Source organism: Mustela lutreola, chromosome 4, assembly GCF_030435805.1.
Source record: "Mustela lutreola isolate mMusLut2 chromosome 4, mMusLut2.pri, whole genome shotgun sequence".
NCBI lineage: Eukaryota > Metazoa > Chordata > Mammalia > Carnivora > Mustelidae > Mustela > Mustela lutreola.
Window position 1 is genome coordinate 25,834,171 of NC_081293.1, and position 18,221 is coordinate 25,852,391.

The 18,221-nt window shown below is 40.7% G+C and overlaps 1 protein-coding gene across 1 annotated transcript; it reads right to left on the reverse strand.

Moving 5' to 3' along the window:
- Nucleotides 1–1,698: 1,698 nt before the first annotated feature.
- BORCS7 (BLOC-1 related complex subunit 7) lies at nucleotides 1,699–18,195 on the reverse strand. Its single transcript, XM_059169056.1, has 5 exons — nucleotides 16,610–18,195; nucleotides 8,936–8,998; nucleotides 8,777–8,820; nucleotides 7,805–7,825; nucleotides 1,699–6,727 (listed from the first exon to the last, which is right to left on the reverse strand). Exons 1-5 carry the CDS (start codon nucleotides 16,745–16,747, stop codon nucleotides 6,676–6,678), a joined length of 318 nt encoding a protein of 105 aa, XP_059025039.1. The 5' UTR covers nucleotides 16,748–18,195; the 3' UTR covers nucleotides 1,699–6,675.
- Nucleotides 18,196–18,221: the final 26 nt, after the last annotated feature.

Below are 18,221 nucleotides of genomic sequence, written 5' to 3' on the forward strand. Positions count from 1 at the left end.
TGGAGTCATACCGTAGGCGTGCAGCAGTTCTCAGTCTGTTTTGAATTTTTTTTTAGGAAAACAACATTGATAAATTCATTTTTTTTTTAAAGTTTTTTTTTTTTTTTAAAGATTTATTTATTTATTTGACAGAGAGAGATCACAAGTAGGCAGAGAGGCAGGCAGAGAGAGAGGAGGAAGCAGGCTCCCTGCTGAGCAGAGAGCCCGATGCGGGACTCGATCCCAGGACCCTGAGATCATGACCTGAGCCGAAGGCAGTGGCTTAACCCACTGAGCCACCCAGGCGTCCCGATAAATTCATTTTTTTTTTTTTTAAAGATTTTATTTATTTATTTGACAGAGAGAAATCACAAGTAGATGGAGAGGCAGGCAGAGAGAGAGAGAGAGAGAGAGAGAGGGAAGCAGGCTCCCTGCTGAGCAGAGAGCCCGATGCGGGACTCGATCCCAGGACCCTGAGATCATGACCTGAGCCGAAGGCAGTGGCTTAACCCACTGAGCCACCCAGGCGTCCCGATAAATTCATTTTTAACCTTTGGTAATTTCTAATCAATTCACTTGTGTTTCCTAAGTATTGTCATTTCATCCTGCAGAAAATTTTTTTCTTCTACCCCTATATTGAAAAACATGGGTTTGAACTGCATGGTCCACTTCTATGTAGATTTCTTTAGCAAGGACAGTACGGTAAATATATTTTCTTTTTTTTTACGATTTTATTTATTCATGAGGGACAGAAAGAGAGAGAGGCAGAGGGAGAAGCAGGTTCCCCACGGAGTAGGGAGCTCAATGCAGGACTTGATCCCAGGACCCCAGAACCATGACCTGAACCAAAGGCAGACACCCAACCATTTGAGCCACCCAGGCACCCTGTAAATATATTTTCTTTCCCTTGCAATTTTCATAATGACATTTTTTCCCTCTGGCTTACTTTATTGTAAATACAGTATATAATACATATAACATATAAAATATGTATTAAATGACTGTTTATATTATTGATAAGGCTTCCAGCCAATATTAGGCTATTAGTAGTTAAGTTTTGGGGGAGTCAAAAGTTATACACTAATTTTCAACTGTGAAGGTGTCAGTACCCTGCCCCCAGTGCCGTATAAGGGTTCACTGTATTTGTCTATCTTATTTCTTCTGTGCTTGTAATAAGCGTTTCTATTCATTAGGGTGGTAAGGAAATACAGAGATCTAAATGGGACATTTACTATGCTACACTCATTTTTCAGTCTCACCTGCTAATAACAATCTTCCCTGATGTCAAACGATGATTAAATATTAATATAAAGGTGTTATATTTTAATATTTTTAACAAATTAAACCCATGAAAACAGTCCTTATTAGAATATTTTTATAGCCTAGAATATTTCCAACTATTAAGTAGATAATAGAAACTATTGTGTTTCTACAGCTATCAGTTTTTTAGCAATTGTATAATGGCAAAAACAAATACTAGTTTTCAATATACTATCTCCCTAAAATTAGTTCCTTTAGGAAAGCAGTTACTTTCTCACTCATTGTTAAAATGTTATGTTTATCTTGAAGGCACAGATTAATGGGGCTTAGGGAAAGGGCTTCACTGTTTTCCACTTGTTCGCTCTACTTGCTTTAATACATGATCTTTGATTTGTGGGTATTCACAAGAATCATTTGATAAACCTAAAATCCACATAACCACACATGGATAAACCACAATAAAGCAAACCACCATCAACTTTAATTGAATGATTCCAAGTTTTCCATCAGGTATCTAGTGTATAGCGCTGATTCTGGGCCAGATTGCTTGTAGCCATCATCCATTCTGATTGGTCAGTGTACCAGTCATAGGTGTTTTTGTTTTTAAGATCACCCCCGCTAAATGACAGGCTGTGTAAATCAGTATGCTATGGAGACCACATTAGAGCCCTCATACCAAGTCATATTTTAAATATTAGCAAAACCTAAGTTTCTTAAGATGAAAAATAAACATACATAGAAATTTTCATTATTTTCTTCCCTTACCTCCAAGGATGGCCTTGCGCGTACCTCCACATATCCTACCTTGGAAGCTGCGGGTCTGACCATTACAGAATGGTCCAGAAAGGCAGGTTTGGTTCAGTACCCAGACTGTCTCTAAAGAAGTAGAGCTTTCCAAAATGGCCAGCATCCCTAAGTAAAGTTTCCCCCACTGGAAGCATTCAAGCAGGGGCCAGATGAGCAGCTGGAGGCTCACTTGCTAGAGACGCAGTGGCAGGGAAACACACTGGATTCAGTTACCTCCAAGATCCTTTCTTCTGTACTGTGTTAAATACTAAGAAGGACAAGTAGCACCCATGTTTCTATTTGTAAGGAAAGTAACAGATGATAAAGAGCTAGACTAATACTCAAAAAACCTATCACCAAACTCGGTAACTTTGGGTAAGTCATGTCATGTCCCCGGCTATGTTTTCTTATCTGTAAAACGTGGGGCCAGAATTCAGTCACTTTTGAGGTCTGATACAGAGCTAAGATTTTGGGATTCTATGATTCTTTTTCCTTCACCAAATATTCAATATTCACCATATGTTGGTTCTTTAGAAAGAAGATTTTCTTTTTTGTTTTGTTTTGTTTTAATTAGAAATAAAGTTAAGGGGCGCCTGGGTGGCTCAGTGGGTTAAAGCCTCTGCCTTCAGCTCAGGTCATGATCCCAGGGTCCTGGGATTAAGCCCTGCATTAGGCTCTCTGCTCAGCAGGGAGCCTGCTGCCTCCTCTCTCTGCCTGCCTCTCTGCCTACTTGTGATCTCTGTCTGTCAAATAAATAAATAAAATCTTTAAAAAAAAAAAAAAAAGAAATAGAAGTTAATTTTTTCAGGGTGCCTGGGTGGCTTAGTCGGTTAAACATCTGCCTTCAGCTCAGGTCGTGTTCCTGGGGCCCTGGGATCGAGTCCTGCATTGGGCTTCCTGCTCAGCACAGAGCCTGCTTCTCCCTCTCCCCTTCTCATTCTCTCTCTCTCGCTATTTCTCTCTCTCCTTCAAATAAATAAATAAAATGTGTTAAAAAAAAGCTAATTTTTTCAAATGGCTCTTTGGTGTATATTACAGTGATAGATGATTTAATGTTTCTTAATAATGTAACGGGTTTTGTAGCTGTTACATCAACTGCAATTCTGGAATTATTTTAGCAATTCTTCAAAAATATTTCTCTACTCAATTTTTCTGAGATTTTATTACGATTTTTGCATGTATGTTAATGAATAAGAATCTCCTAAATTTTCTTATGCTATTTTGCTTTTCTTTTTTAAAATGATAAATAAAATCTTTTTAAAAATTTAAAAAAATTTTTAAATGGGGCACCTGAGTCATTCAGTTGGCTGAACATCTGCTTTTGGCACAGGTCATGATCTCGGGATCCTGGGATTGAGCCCCACATCCTGCTCCCTGCTCATAGGGGAGTCTGCTTCTCCCTCTGCCCCTCCCCACAACTCACACACACACACACACACACACACGCTCGTGCGCTCTCTTTCTCTCAAATGAATAAATAAAATCCTAAAAAAAAAAAAAGAAAGTCATTGGTGCACCTGGCTGGCTCAGTCAGTAGAACATGCAACCCTTAACATCAGGGTTGTAAGTTCGAGCCCCATGTTGAGTGCAGTGATTACTTAAAAATAAAATCTTTAAATAAATAAAAATAAAAGTGAAAGTCATATTTACTTCAGCAAATGAACTGTGTATCTTGCTCTTGTTTTCTATACTTCAGGAGTATATGGAAGTTCTTTGATAGTTTGGAAAATTCTCAGGAAAGCTATTACAGGCAAATGACTTTTTTTTTTCTTTAAATAAGCTCTAGGCCCAATATGGGACTCAAACTCACAATCCCAAGATCAAGAGTCACATGCTTTTCTGACTGAGCCAGCCAGGTCCCCCTGGACATATTCTCTTTTAAATGGTAGTTCTGTAATATTATATCGTCAAAGATGCTGGACATTTTGACACTAGTAATCAAATCTTTAGAATCAAGCTGACAGGTCATGCTTTTAAAATCTAATTGATTTATTTTATTTGTCTCCATTTCAATTATAAATTTACTGATTTGAACTTTCAGATTGAGCTGATACTTTACCAATTTAATTTTTTTTTTTAAGATTTTATTTTTAAGTAATCTCTACACCCAATTTGGGGCTTGAATTTACAACATCAAGATCATGAGTCACACGCTTCACCGACTGAGCCAGTCAGGTGTCCCAATACTTTACCAATTTAATCTGTAAGAACCAATTAACGTGAGGTGCCTGAGTGGCTCAGTTGATTAAGCATCTACTGTCAGCTCAGGTCATGAACCCAGGGTCCTGGGATCAAGCCCCACTTCAGAAGCCCGCTTCTCCCTCTCCCTCTGTCTGCTGCGCTATCTCTTTGTTTTCTCTCTCTCTCTGTCAAATAAATAAAATCTTTAAAAAAAAAAAAAACAAATTAATGATATCATATATTTTTTCAAATTTTTATCATTCATTCTTGGTTTTCTTATTCTATTTTGATTTAAGTTCTAACCACAAACACCTTAAAAAGAAAACATTTCACACTTTTCCTTAATACAGAGATTTAAAGCATGATTTTTTTTTCTTTATAGTACTGCTTAGGTATTATCACATTAATTTTCTTGCATAGAATTTGAGATTTCACTATTTTTAAAAATACTAGCCTTCAACATATCCTCTACAACCCAGATGTTATTTAAAGAAGTATTTTTTGTTTCTACATGTTTGATCGCCATTTAATTCTACCTAACCCATTTGTTTCTGTAACAGATATAGAATCAAATTATGTATAAATTTCTGAATACTCATACATTTCTGACTATTCTTCTTCCATGTATTTTGGCATTATGTTCCTTAAAATGACTAAACTTAGTACTACTAGGCTTTCATTATTTAATGTAAATTTGATATTTACCATTAAAACTTTGAGGGCAAAATTTATGAGGTATAATGTACGCAGTCACTGCTGCTTTACTATTTGTTCTAGCATGATGAGGGAAACAGACAATAACTTCATTTTAATTTTTAATATTTTACAAATGTCATGTTAGGTATTTCTTTGCATCCTGTATACTTGGATAATTGAACTTTGTTTTGTTTTCCAAATCAATGACCCTTTTAAAAAGAAATCAGTCCTTGGATTTCCTAAGCAGATAATCCTAACACATGATAATAATTTTGTCTCTTTGTTGCTAATAGCTTTTTTTTTTTTTAGATATTTATTCATTCATTCATTCATTCATTCGACAGAGAGAGAGTACAAGCAAGGGGAGTGGCAGACAGAGGGAGAGGGAGAAACAGCCTCCCCACTGAGCAGGGGGCCCGAATCGGGGCTCGATTCCAGGACCCTGGGATCATGACCTGTGCCAAAGGCAGACACTCAACTGACTGAGCCGCCCAGGCACTCCATTAGCTATACTTACTTTTAACTTCTGCACTAGACATGGTCTCTATCAAAACGCTGAGTAGCAACAGTGGCAGTAACATCCAGTAATAATGCTTCAAATATTTTACTCTTAACGTGACATTTGCTGCCAATTCGTGACCCTTCTTTTTGAAGGTGAATTGAACCCATTTACATTTAGTAACTGTAATGAGAGCTTATGAAATAAATGCATAACTGAATTCCTTCGTACCTATGTTTTTCTTTTGCTGTAAGTTGATGTGTACAGGTATAATGAGGGATAAATACAACCTAATATGATTAATCGACTTGATGATATACAGTAGGAATTAAATTGGACTCTTACTTGCCTTTTTTCTTTCCCTGAAAACACCATTTTCTTATGTCAGCTTTCTCCTAATTCTTCAGTGAAGTAAGAAATGAACTAGAACACAATGGAGTCCCACTTAAAATTCAAACAAAGACCTTCAGCAAGCGGAATTAGATGAACAAGGGCAAATAACTGAAAACATATGGTTTTCACCATCGCACAACCCTACACTGCAATCATTCCCAGTAATTCAACTGCCTTTGCACTTGGCAATAATGTTCTACAAGTGAATCTGCTGATGACTAGCAAAATTACAAAATGAACCCAAGGCCAACTAATCAAGAGTCACAACAAAGAAACTAGGAGTGCAGGTCAAGGCAGGGGGTCAAAGCTGGCCAGATATACCATTTGCCTACTTTTCATTTAAGAATTGCTACAATGAATAAAGTATATTTCTCCTCCGAGTTAATAGAAAAGAACAGATACTACCTATCACCATTCCATGACCATGAAATTTCCTGAATGTATGATTAAAAGAAAAAAAGTCTTTAAAGCAATATTAAGCATTCCTGTTTTCACAACAGAAGCCATATTTCTGAATTTAAAACATCATTCAGCATTTGCTTAAGAATCACATTTTTAAAAAAGAATCACATTTAGATGATATAGCTTTTGACATATAAAAGCTCTATGGGAAAAAACTAAGACCTCTTTAATTTTGCTTTAACATCAAACTAAAGAGAGCAATTAAAAAAATCAGTAAGAGCATGACTTAGCCTCAAGAAGTACTTCCAAAATTCAACCACCTAGCTTCTCTTCAGGAGAAACTATACACCATCATAAATCTTTTCTAACTTAACTTTTGGAGAAGAAAATGGAAAATCAAACCCATAGGACAGCAGCTGAGTAAAATATTTCCTTCTCAGTGTCCGGCAAAGAAGAGCTTTTCCCTCTTGCAAGCTGTTCTATTTCAACAGATGATTCAACTGGTCCTGTAGGTCAGAAGACTGCTCGACACTAGAAATCAAAACGGAGAAAAAGTTTATCTGGAATGAGCAATAAAGACCTCTCTTTGCACAATTTGTACTTTAACACATAAACACTGCTGAAGCTAAATGCAAATTTATATTGGTCCACTACAGTTCCAGAAGTTTAAACTATGAAAAAAAAAGTCTGTAAAGCCAATCAGTGTAACCAGTATTGTAAGGGACCAAGACTGTTTAATGACCTCAGCACACTTACTTAATGAATGTTAACCAACATAGAAGGTTTTCTATTTCTTAAGTTTGGCATCTACACACTATAATTTTCAGAAAGTCTTTACCAGCAATGAATTAACTTACTGCCTGCCTTTGAAACATACAGTTGACCCTTGTACAATATGGAGGTTAAAGGCATTGATGCCCCACACAGTCAAAATCTGTATATACCCTGACTCCCCCAAAACTAGACTACTAGCCTACTATTGGCCAGAAGCCTTACTAATAACAGAAATAGTCAATTCACACAAATTTTATAAGGTTATATGTAATATATACTACACTCTTGTAATAAAGTAAGCTAGAGGAAAAAGAAGTTATTAAGAAAGTCATGGGGTGGGGGTCCCTGGGGGGGCTCAGTCTTTAAGCAACAGCCTTCTGCTTGGGTCATGATCCCAGGTTCCTAGGATCTATGCCCGCATCTGGTTCCCTGCTCAGCAGGAGGCCTGCTGTCCCTCTCCCACTCCCCCTGTGCTTGTGTTCCTGTGGCCGCTGTCTCTCTCTCTCTCTCAAATAAATAAATAAAATCTTAAAAAAAAAAAAAAAGAAAGAAAAAAAAGAAAACCATAAGGAAGAGAAAATACATTTGTAACACTATACCATATATATTTTTTTTTAAATCTGTGTATAACTGGAACTGTGTAGTTCAAAGTTGTATTGTTCAAGGGTCAACTAGACTGTTTTCTCTATATCCCAAATGAGCTGCCCCAGAGTGTGCGACAATTTAAGGGCGTACGTCAGCTAGACTTTCACGTTGATCCTAGGCCCAGAAGTTGAATTCCCTATAGCCTGCTTCACTTGGTCCCCCCACTCCCCTACCTTTGGGGCTACTTACTTCTTCTGAATAGCTTCTTGCCTGAATCAGAAAGGGAAAGAGGAAAAGAAAGATTTAAAAAATCTCAGAAAATTAGTGCAACTTATGGCTAGATATTTGTAGGCAGAACAAATTTCTGGCTCATGTCACATTCTGTAATTCTGTCCCTTCTGGCTTAAGACTGTGCTCTTGAAGCCCTGTTCACTCTCTGAGTGCAGCGTTGCTAAGAAGATGGATTCTAAACCCAAAGAGCTAACAACACTCTACCAGACTGAGGGAGGAGGTACCACAAACTATACGCACGGCTCACATTCGGCCCGGGTATGTGGAATCTAATGGGTCACACACCTGACATGCACACACCCCAAGAAACTGTTTAAAGATTAAGAGTTAAATTCTCAATCGTACATTTCCAATAGGTACATAAGCCATACCAACTATATAAAATATAAAGCAAAATGAAATAGGATGAAAAGCTCATTATAATTTTATGCAAAATTATAACAGAGAAAGGGCTGTCTGTATTTTGGAACCTCCTGGATCATTTCTACGTAGCTAGGGCTGGGTTAAATGGGGGGACTAGACCATACTGGTCAGTTACACTCGATTCCCCAGTGAAAGCGCAGACTCCCCAGGAGAGACCTTGGGCACGAGTCGTCAACAAATTCCAATTAAGTGTCTACTGGGCGCCGAGCACTGTGCAAGCATGATCCTGGCATGGGCCTTTCCCTCAATGGGTTCAAAGTGTCTCCCTCTGAGGAGCCCCCAAATGACCACAGAGAGGCTTGCAAAAGGCAGTCCCTGCTCTTGACCTCACCCATAAATCCAGCTTCTTCTGCAGTCGCCGCCATCTTTTCCAGAAGGAGCTCATTGCTGACTAACCCCACCTTTACTCCCCACGCCTGCCTTCTCAAGAAAGTGTGCGGAAGTCCAAAGGCAAGAGGGGGCAGCGTGCAGAATGTGACCACACAGCACCTCCAAAGGCATACTCACTGGTATTGAAGATGTGTTGTTATTATCGCCATCTTCCTTAAACTCTGCATTAAAACAAAACAAAACAAAACAAAAACAGACAAAGAGAACATTCCACTTCCCTGTAACCACACCAGTTATGTAAATAAAACCCAAATCACAAAAGAAATTGTTTCTTACATCTTCCGAGTGCAAGATGGCATCTTCCTGCAGGACCATGTTTCGAGCTGCCTGACCGAGCAGCTGGAAGACAAAAATAAAGGGGTCATGATCAAAATCTGCAAACTTCCGGTAATCTTCTCTCCACAGCTGTTAAACCATCACCCCCTCTCCTCCCCACCCCACCCCCGCCCCCGTCCAACTACAAATGCTCCAAAAGTAACAGAGGGTAATCTATTTGTTTAGGTTGAAAATCCACATTCAGTGTCACTCTGGCAGTGCCGGCAGGGCCTCAGCATCAGCTCCAAAGGCTACTGTTTGAGAAACCAAGGGCTCGGTGTTTGCAGAATTAGGAGGCAAGAGGAGATTGACAGGAGGTTTCTGGTCTGCGGTCACACCCTGCTCCTGGCAGACAGACCTGAAGTCCCACCATGGAAGGGGAAGTTACTGTGTGTCCCACCCCCGTCCCTGTTCCCTTGGGTCAGAGATTTGGATGAAAAGGGGACCGATGACCACAGATTCACCAAGAATAGCAGCCCTCCTACAGCCCCCAGATAAACTCCCCTGTGGCACCTGTTATTTATTTCTTTTCATTTTTATGTTTAAAAATGAATAAACCTTTGCGTCCTTCTAATGTTGAAATGGTAAAATAAGACCTTCCAGCCCTGTCCCTTCCCTTCCCCCTTCTCTCTCCCCTCCGCATAAATATTTTTTGGGGGGTGCCTAGTTGGCTCAGGTGGGAGAGCAGGTCACTCTTGATCTCAGGGTTGTGAGTTCAAGCCCCATATTGGGTGTGGAGCCCACTTAATTTTAAAAATAAGTAGGGACGCCTGGGTGGCTCAGTGGGTTAAGCCGCTGCCTTCGGCTCAGGTCATGATCTCAGGGTCCTGGGATCAAACCCCGCATCAGGCTCTCTGCTCAGCGGGGAGCCTGCTTCCCTCTCTCTCTCTCTCTGCCTGCCTCTCTGCCTACTTGTGATCTCTCTCTGTCAAATAAATAAATAAAATCTTAAAAAATATATTTTATTTATTTATTTGACAGAGAGCAAGCAAGAGCGAGCACAGGCAGACAGAGTGGCAGGCAGAGTCAGAGGGAGAAGCAGGTTCCCTGCGGGGCAAGGAGCCCGATGTGGGACTCGATCCCATGACGCCGGGATCATGACCTGAGCTGAAGGCAGCTGCTCAACCAACTGAGCCACCCAGGTGTCCCTAAATAAAATATTTAAAAATAAATAAATAAATAAATAAATAAATAAGTAAATAAATTTACTTCTCCACGTTGTCTTTTTAAAAGTGGACATACGAAAAAAAGGGGGGAAAAAGTGGCCATACGTCTATCATCGGACTATCCCCTTCTGTAACCTACTTCCACATGCTGCTATTCTCACTTGACAAGAGATGCTGAAATCGATCAGCAGTGATTTATGCTGACTCTACGCACTGTTCTCTCATGACTGCAGAGCACTCGGCTGTACAGAGGTCCCTGTAAGACTGTTCAGCCAGGCATCTGCTGTAGACTTTGGGACTATTTGCAGCCTTTGCTATTATAAGTAGTGCTACAAAAAAATACTTTATATATCTTTGTGTCTTTTTGCTAACGTATCCTTGGGATAGACTCATGGAATTATGACTGTGATTGCTGGATGAGAGAGTTTTACTGGGGTTATACCATTTCGCATTCCCATCCACAATGTATCAGAGTGCCTGTTCCCCCCTTGTGGCCAATTTTTTTTTTTTTTAAGATTTTATTTATTTATTTGACATAGAGAGATCACAAGTAAGCAGAGGCAGGCAGAGCGGGAGGAGGAAGCAGGCTCCCCGCCAAGCCGAGTGCCCGATGTGGGGCTCAATTCCAGGACCCTGAGATCATGATCTGAGCCAAAGGCAGAGACAACGCACTAAGCCACCCAAGTGCCCTTTGTGGCCACTTTTAAGTGACAAACTCCAAAGTCCTACAGGAGGGAGATGGTGACTGATAAACTGACAGCAGAAGGAAAACGTTCTAACAGAATCTTCCTCATTCAGTCAGTCAGTCAACAAATATTTATTCAGTGCTCACGGTACACCAGGAAGGGACATAGCCCCTATCCTCACAGGGCTCACAACATGGTGTGACGACAACGACACAGGCACTCACTCCAGTACCTTGTGTTAACTGCTGATGGGGAAGTACCAGCCGACCAGGCAGCGTGGGGAGTCAGGTGTCTGATCTGTTACAGGGGCGGGTGTTCAGGGAGGGTCTCCGAAAAGAAGTGACATCTAAGCAGAGACCTAAAGGTTGGGCATGATTGGATTTACTGTTTTAGAAGCGTGGCAAGCAGACTAGACTGAAGCGGGGACGACTGAAGGCAGAGAAACTAGCTGGGAGAACACGGCCATAGTCTAGGCAAGCAATGAAAGTGGCCTGAGCCACCAGAATGGCTGTTAAAAAGGGGGGTGGGGGTGGCCAATCATTTCGAAGATAGACTCAAGGAGACTCGTGATTCCTGGAATGCAGGAGCTGTTGCAATGCTGGGCCAAGGCCCTTGCTTTGATGACATATGTATTCATTGGCAATCTGCATCACTTTCTTGCATAAACCAACCACACACAGCACGTATCATCTAAGATGTCTGGGCTGGGTTTCCTTAAAGTGGAACAACAGCTTGAGTATTTCCCCCTAGGCTTTATTGCTTTGCTCATAAGTAACTCAATAGCCATCTTCACTCCTTATCTTCAACAAGTACTGTTACTACGTTGTTACTGGTTAGCTTCTTATCTTCAACAAGCTTTTCTAACGTGGTTTTCATAGCAATACCAACCCTTTTTGTTTTCATTCTAGTTCATTGTTTTCCATATTATTGCATTAAATAATGTAGTTAAAATAGCAAGCACAAACACAGGCTTAAGAGAACACAATGGACCCTAAAAGAAAAAAAAAAAAAAAACCCACATCCAACAGACCCTTTACTCAGCACACAACTCGACGGGAGGAGCGGAGAAGCAGGCACGCACAGCAGGAGCATGGGGTCACACGCATTCATTGTGCTGTGGGCACAAGGCTGACATGCTCTCCCCCACTTGGTGCTCCAGCCATACCGGCCTCCTTGCACACCTTGCACACATGCCCATCTCAAGGCCTTTGCATTTGCCATTTCTTCTACTTGGAGCGCTCTGGCTCCAAACGTCCATGTGGCCAGCTCCTTTACTTCATTCAAGAGACTGTCCCAATGTCCCCTCCTTACAGGGCCCTTCCCTGACCACCCTATTTAAGGAAGACCCTTTTATCACACTCTACTCCCAGCCTAGTTTTTCTCCAAGGGATTTCCTACCCCCTGATTTTTTGTTTCATTTGTCTGTCTCTTCACTAAAATGTAAACTTCCTAAGTATAGGGACCTTGTTTTGTGTACCACCCTCTCCTTTATACCTAAAATAGTTCATAGCAGGGGCACCTGGGTGGCTCAATGGGTTAAAACCTCTGCCTTCAGCTCAGGTCATGATCTCAGGGTCCTGGGATCGAGCCCTACATCAGGCTCTCTGCTCAGCAGGGAGCCTGCTTCCCTCTCTCTCTCTCTGCCTGCCTGCCTCTCTGCCTACTTGTGATTTCCATCTGTCAAATAAATAAATCTTTTGGAAAAAAAAATAGTTCATAGCACAGAGCAGACAAAAAATATTTATTAAATGAATGCCGTGGAAAGAGAGCTTTACATATGAAAATTGCCAGCTAATCGAACAAAACAGCCACGTTGGAAAGAGAAGCAATGTTCTACAGGCAAAGAAGGATTCAAACTAAAAATCAGGCTCCATGTCCACAATGAGACCAAGAGCTCCCTTTCCCTCAGGACCAACCCCAGGAAGGTGTCCTGTGGCTTTGGGTCAATTTGGGTCACACCAATAACAAATCAAAAAGCTGGAGAAGAGGAAACCTCAGTGTCTCAGTCAGTTAAGTGTCTGCTTTTGGCTCAGGTCATGATCCCAGGGTCCTGCAATGGAACCCCAGTTTGAGTTCCCTGCTCAGCCGGGGAGCCTGCTTCTCCCTTTCCCTCTGCTCTTGTCTCTCCCTCTCTCTCAAATAAAAGTTAAACACAGAATTACCATATGACTATGACCCAGCAATTGCAACTGCAATTCAGCAATTACCCAAAATAACTGGAACCAGGGTCTCAAATAGGTATTTATATACAAATGTTGGCTGCAGCATATTCACAAAGCCAAAAGGTGGAAACAACACAAATGTCCATCACCAAATGAAGGGATAAACAAAATGTGGTACATACAACGGAATATCATCCAGTCTTAAAAAGGAAAAAATTCAGTACTGCTATATGCTACAAAAAAAAAAAAAAAAAAAAAAAGACAAAAAAAGAAAATCAGTAAGACATGCCAAATAATCTAAAGTCTAGTAAAGGAAATGACAAAAATACATAACTAACTACAGAAAAAGGCAATGTGGTATGTGATAAGTATCACGTAAGAGAGCCAATAAAAAAACAAAAGTCAGAGAACTGCGAGATGATACGTAAACCCTCCCAGAAAGCTGGAATGATTTCAGTTTAACTCAATCCATACCATTTACCGGACACCCAGTCTAAATCTACTACGGAAGAATCTCATGGGAAAAATACACAAGGAGGAACAGAAAGCAGAAAGTCACATTATAACAGTCAATGGTGACACCATGGCTTTTGGGCCACTAAAGCACATGAGAGGTGGTGCCCAAGATTATGAGCCTAGAACCAGTCTGCCTAGGTTTGAATCCTAGTTCTACCCCTTCCTAGCTACTTTGTAACCTTGGACAAATTAAATTCCTCTTTGTATCCTCTATGTAAGAAATGTACCTCCTCTACTAGTGAGTGCAAAGATTTAACAAATTAAGCTACGTAAAACACAGCAGTGTCCAGCACATAGAAGTTGTTCAATAAAAACAAGTTTATTATGGTGAATATGGATGTTCAATACACACTGGTCATTAACTATGAGCACTGTTTTTTAATTTTTTTTAAAGATTTTATTCATTTATTTGACAGACAGAGATCACAAGTAGGCAGAGAGACAGGCAGAGAGAGAGAGAGAGGAGGAAGCAGGCTCCCCGCTGAGCAGAGAGCCCGATCCCAGGACCCTGAGACCATGACCTGAGCCGAAAGCAGAAGCTTTAACCCACTGAGCTACCCAGGTGCCCCAAGCACTGTTTTTTTAATTTATAAATTTATACCTTGCTTCTCCAAAAAGACTGAAGCCAATTTATACCATATGTGCATACACGCACACACACATTTTTTAAAAAATAGAAACAGGGCACCTGGGTGGCTCAGTGGGTTAAAGCCTCTGCCTTCGGCTTGGGTCATGATCCCAGGGTCCTGGGATCGAGCCCTGCATGTGGCTCTCTGCTCAGTGGGAAGCCTGCTTCCTCCTCTCTCTCTCTCTCTCTCTGCCTGCCTCTCTGCCTACTTGTGATCTCTGTTAAATAAATAAATAAAATATTTTTTAAAAAATAGAAAATAAAAAATAGAAACAGAATCTAAAAGTCATTAAAAGGAGATGTGTCTACCACTAAAACTGATGTAAGAACTTCTGTGCAACCAAGGCAAAAAAAAAATGAAACACTTGCATTTGCATAATTCTTTTTTTTTTTTTTAAAGATTTTATTTGTCAGAGAGAGTACACGCATAGGCAGGGTGTAGGAGCAGGCAGAGGGAGAAGCAGGATCCCCACTGAGCAAGGAGCCAGACAAGAGACTCCATCCCAGGACCCCAGGATCATGACCTGAGTGGAAGTCAGATAGCTTAACTGACTGAACCACTCAGGGTCCCTCATTTGCATAATTCTTATTTTGTAAAAGGCAACATAACAATTCCTCAAAAAGAGAGAAACTTCCCTCAGATGCTGAATCCTAAAATGAATATATAATGTGTGACCTCACACAAAACATACTTGGGATAACCAAATCAGTGACTTCAAAATAGTGTTATGGTAAATGCAAACACCTTCTTCATATGGTTATTTCTTGTAGTCACTACTAATACAAGCTAAGAACATAACATGAGGGCGCCTGGGTGGCTCAGTGGGTTAAGCCGTTGCCTTTGGCTCAGGTCATGATCCCAGGGCCCTGGGATCCAGCCCCGCATAGGGCTCTCTGCTCAGCAGGGAGCCTGCTTCCCTCTCTCTCTCTCTGCCTGCCTCTCTGCCTACTTGTGATCTCTGTCTGTCAAATAAATAAACAAAATCTTTAAAAGAAAAATAAAAGAAAAAAAAAGAACATTACATGAAAGGTGACTCCGTAAAGACAATTCTACTGGATCCTACACTAATATAAATAAAGCTGCTGTGACTATTCATATACAAGTCCAAAAGCGTGTGGCCATATTATGCTTGTTATTGCAATTATATAACTTAAGGAAACAATATAGAGACTGATGAAATAGATGAGTTAAAAGAGAGAGAGTTGCTATTATTATGAAAATTAAGTTGAAAATGAGCAATACTTGTTGAAGATGAGCAACTAAGTCACACTGCCACTGAGTCAATTATGAGCAAGAGAACGATAAAGGTCTACAGAAGAAATTCACAAAGATCTAAAAAGACAGTAGTCAGACTGTTTCACAGGTGTATTCAAGATGTTGTTCCACTTTAAAGAAACCAAAACAAGAACACTTAGATAATATGTTCTGTGTGTGGTTAGCTTATGTAACAAAATGAGAGGCATGTTATCATTCCTCTTGGGTAAAAACCTAGGAGTGAAGTGGCTCAGTCATCAGAACCATTTTGTTTGTCCTTTCCCTTGTCACCAGATATTTGGGTTGTTTCCAGTTTGATGCTATCACGGATAATGGTACAAGTCTTTATGTGGACACATAGTTTCATTTCTCATGGGTGAATATCTAAGAGTAGAATAAATACTTTTTTGGGGGGAGACACAGTGTACATATATAAAACTTTTGATGTTCCATTCATGGAACCAGCTAGAGGATGAAGGTGAACTCGGGGCAAAGGAGAAAGCTCATCTAAGAAACAGAAAACCAAGATATGGGCAGAAAGACAAATTAGAAAAGAACAAATCCACAGACGATGCACAAAAGCGTGAAAGGACTCTGGGATGAGGGCAAAACCATGTGGAATTTGGGGGCGAGAAAGGGAGAGATCTTCACTAGAGACAACCTCATGAAACAAATTAGGAACTGGCTAGGACTACTATCTTATCCGCTGTACTGCGGCAATCTCTGCTTTAAAAGCACATAGTCGGGGGCGCCTGGGTGGCTCGGTAGGTTGAGCATCTGCCTTTGGCTCAGGTCATGATCCCCGGATCTTGGAACCCACCCCGAGTTAGGCTCCTTGCTCAGCCGGGAGCCTGCTTCTCCCTCTCCTGCTCCCCCTACTTGTGTGCTCTTTCTCTCTCTCTCTCTCTCTCTCTCTCTGTCTCTCTCTGTGTGTGTGTGTGTCAAATAAATAAATAAAATCTAAAAAAAAAAAAAAAAGAAAAGAAAAGAAAAGAAAAAAGAAAAAGAAAATAAACCACCATCCCGTTCCTTTCCCTCCCTACATCCCTCATCCCCCCAAACTACACATCCCAGAATGCAACACGCGCCCCTCGCGAACGAGCGCTACTCTCAGGGAGCAGTGACAGCCTACAATTCCCAGGAGGTAATGCGATCCCCTGCCCACAGCTATGCAAGACTCTGGGCCGGGGATCTCGGGCCATAAAGTCCACTTCCAGCTCACCTCGGAGCTCCGGGAGCCTTTCAGCACCTGCTTGGTGAGCGCGATCACGTCCGTACCACAGGTGTTCACCTTCTCGGTGAGGAGCCCCTTCACAGACTGACCGAATCGCGCTTGCGAATCTGGTGTCCCAGTCGCCATCACCTCGTCTAGTGAACGTCTCAGTTTGGGCAACGGCGAGTCGCTGGGGCCAAAAGGCGTCAAGACGGAAGGAAGCGAGTTGGTGTGTCTCCACCGTGGGGTGAGAGGGGGAAAGGAAGGGACGCATGCGCCCAGCGGAGATTGACTTTAGCTAACTTTAAATTCGTTTAAAATATTCAGTTGATATCCTGAGGAAGATAAAGCCCAGGCAGATGTCTCTGGTGGAAGCAGAGGACAATTTCAGTATATCTATGGGTTAGAAGGCCTGGATTATAGTCCCTACTTCTGCTATTTAGTAGTGTGACTGCAAATTTCTTAAGCTTTGAGTCTTGTGTTCATCAGTACGAAGTAATAATAATCAAGTCTCCAAAGAATTACGATTATGAATTAAGGCCATTCAGTTCAATTTTAATAAAATTTCATTTAGTAAATATCAAACTGTGCTAGGCGGAGGGTAGAGAAAGAAAATATACAGACCGTGTCTCTGAGGAGCTCCTGGGCCATGTGACCAGCCATGTAAACAGCTAATAAATGGAGAAAATGCTCAATAGCTTTAGTAATTTTTTATGATAAATGATCAGTTTTTTTCTATTAAAAGCAAACTTGGATCATCACCTTGGAACTGAATTAATATCTGCAATGTTTCATGTAGCTCTATTTCTTTTTTAGCTAACGCACAAGAGATGAAAATGGTGTTATATTGTAAATTTTGTTCAAATAACCTGTACTCAGTATCAACATTACTTTCTCTCTAAGTGTCTAGATTCATGTCTCTGTTGCTTCTTTCATTTAATTCATGTTCTTAATTTTATTGAGGTATAGTTTATGTACAATAACTATCTTCTTTTTTAGTGTACATTTTGATTAGTGGGACAGAGGTACACACCTGTGAACTACCACAATTAAGATACACTACCTGTGAACTACCACAATTAAGATATCACCCCCAGAAGTTTCCAAGTGCCTATTTGCAGTCTATGTTGTAAGCAACAACCGATCTGCTTCCTAATGCTATAAACTAATTTGCATTTCTAGAATATTATATAATTGGAATGATACAGGAAATATCCTTTTTGTCTCGCTTCTTTCAGCATAATTTGAGAATTATCTGCATTGTAGTGTGTATCACTTGTCTGCTCCTTTTTATCACTGAGAAATATTCTGTCATTTGACTATCTCATTTTGTTCATCCATTCACCTGTGGCTGGACATTTGGGTTGTTTCTACTTTGGGGCTATTATAAATAAAGCTGCAATGGCATTCATATATAAGTCCTTTTCTGGGTTGTTTTCATTTATCTTGGATAATATCTAGGAGTGGAATGGCTGGGTCATATAAGTGTTTAATGTTTCAAGAAACTGCCAGAAGTGCCTGGGTGGCTCGTTGGTTGGACCTCCAAACTCTTGGTTTCAGCTCAAGTCATGATCTCAAAATTGTAATCACAGAGTCTTGGGATCAAGTCCTGTGTCAGGCT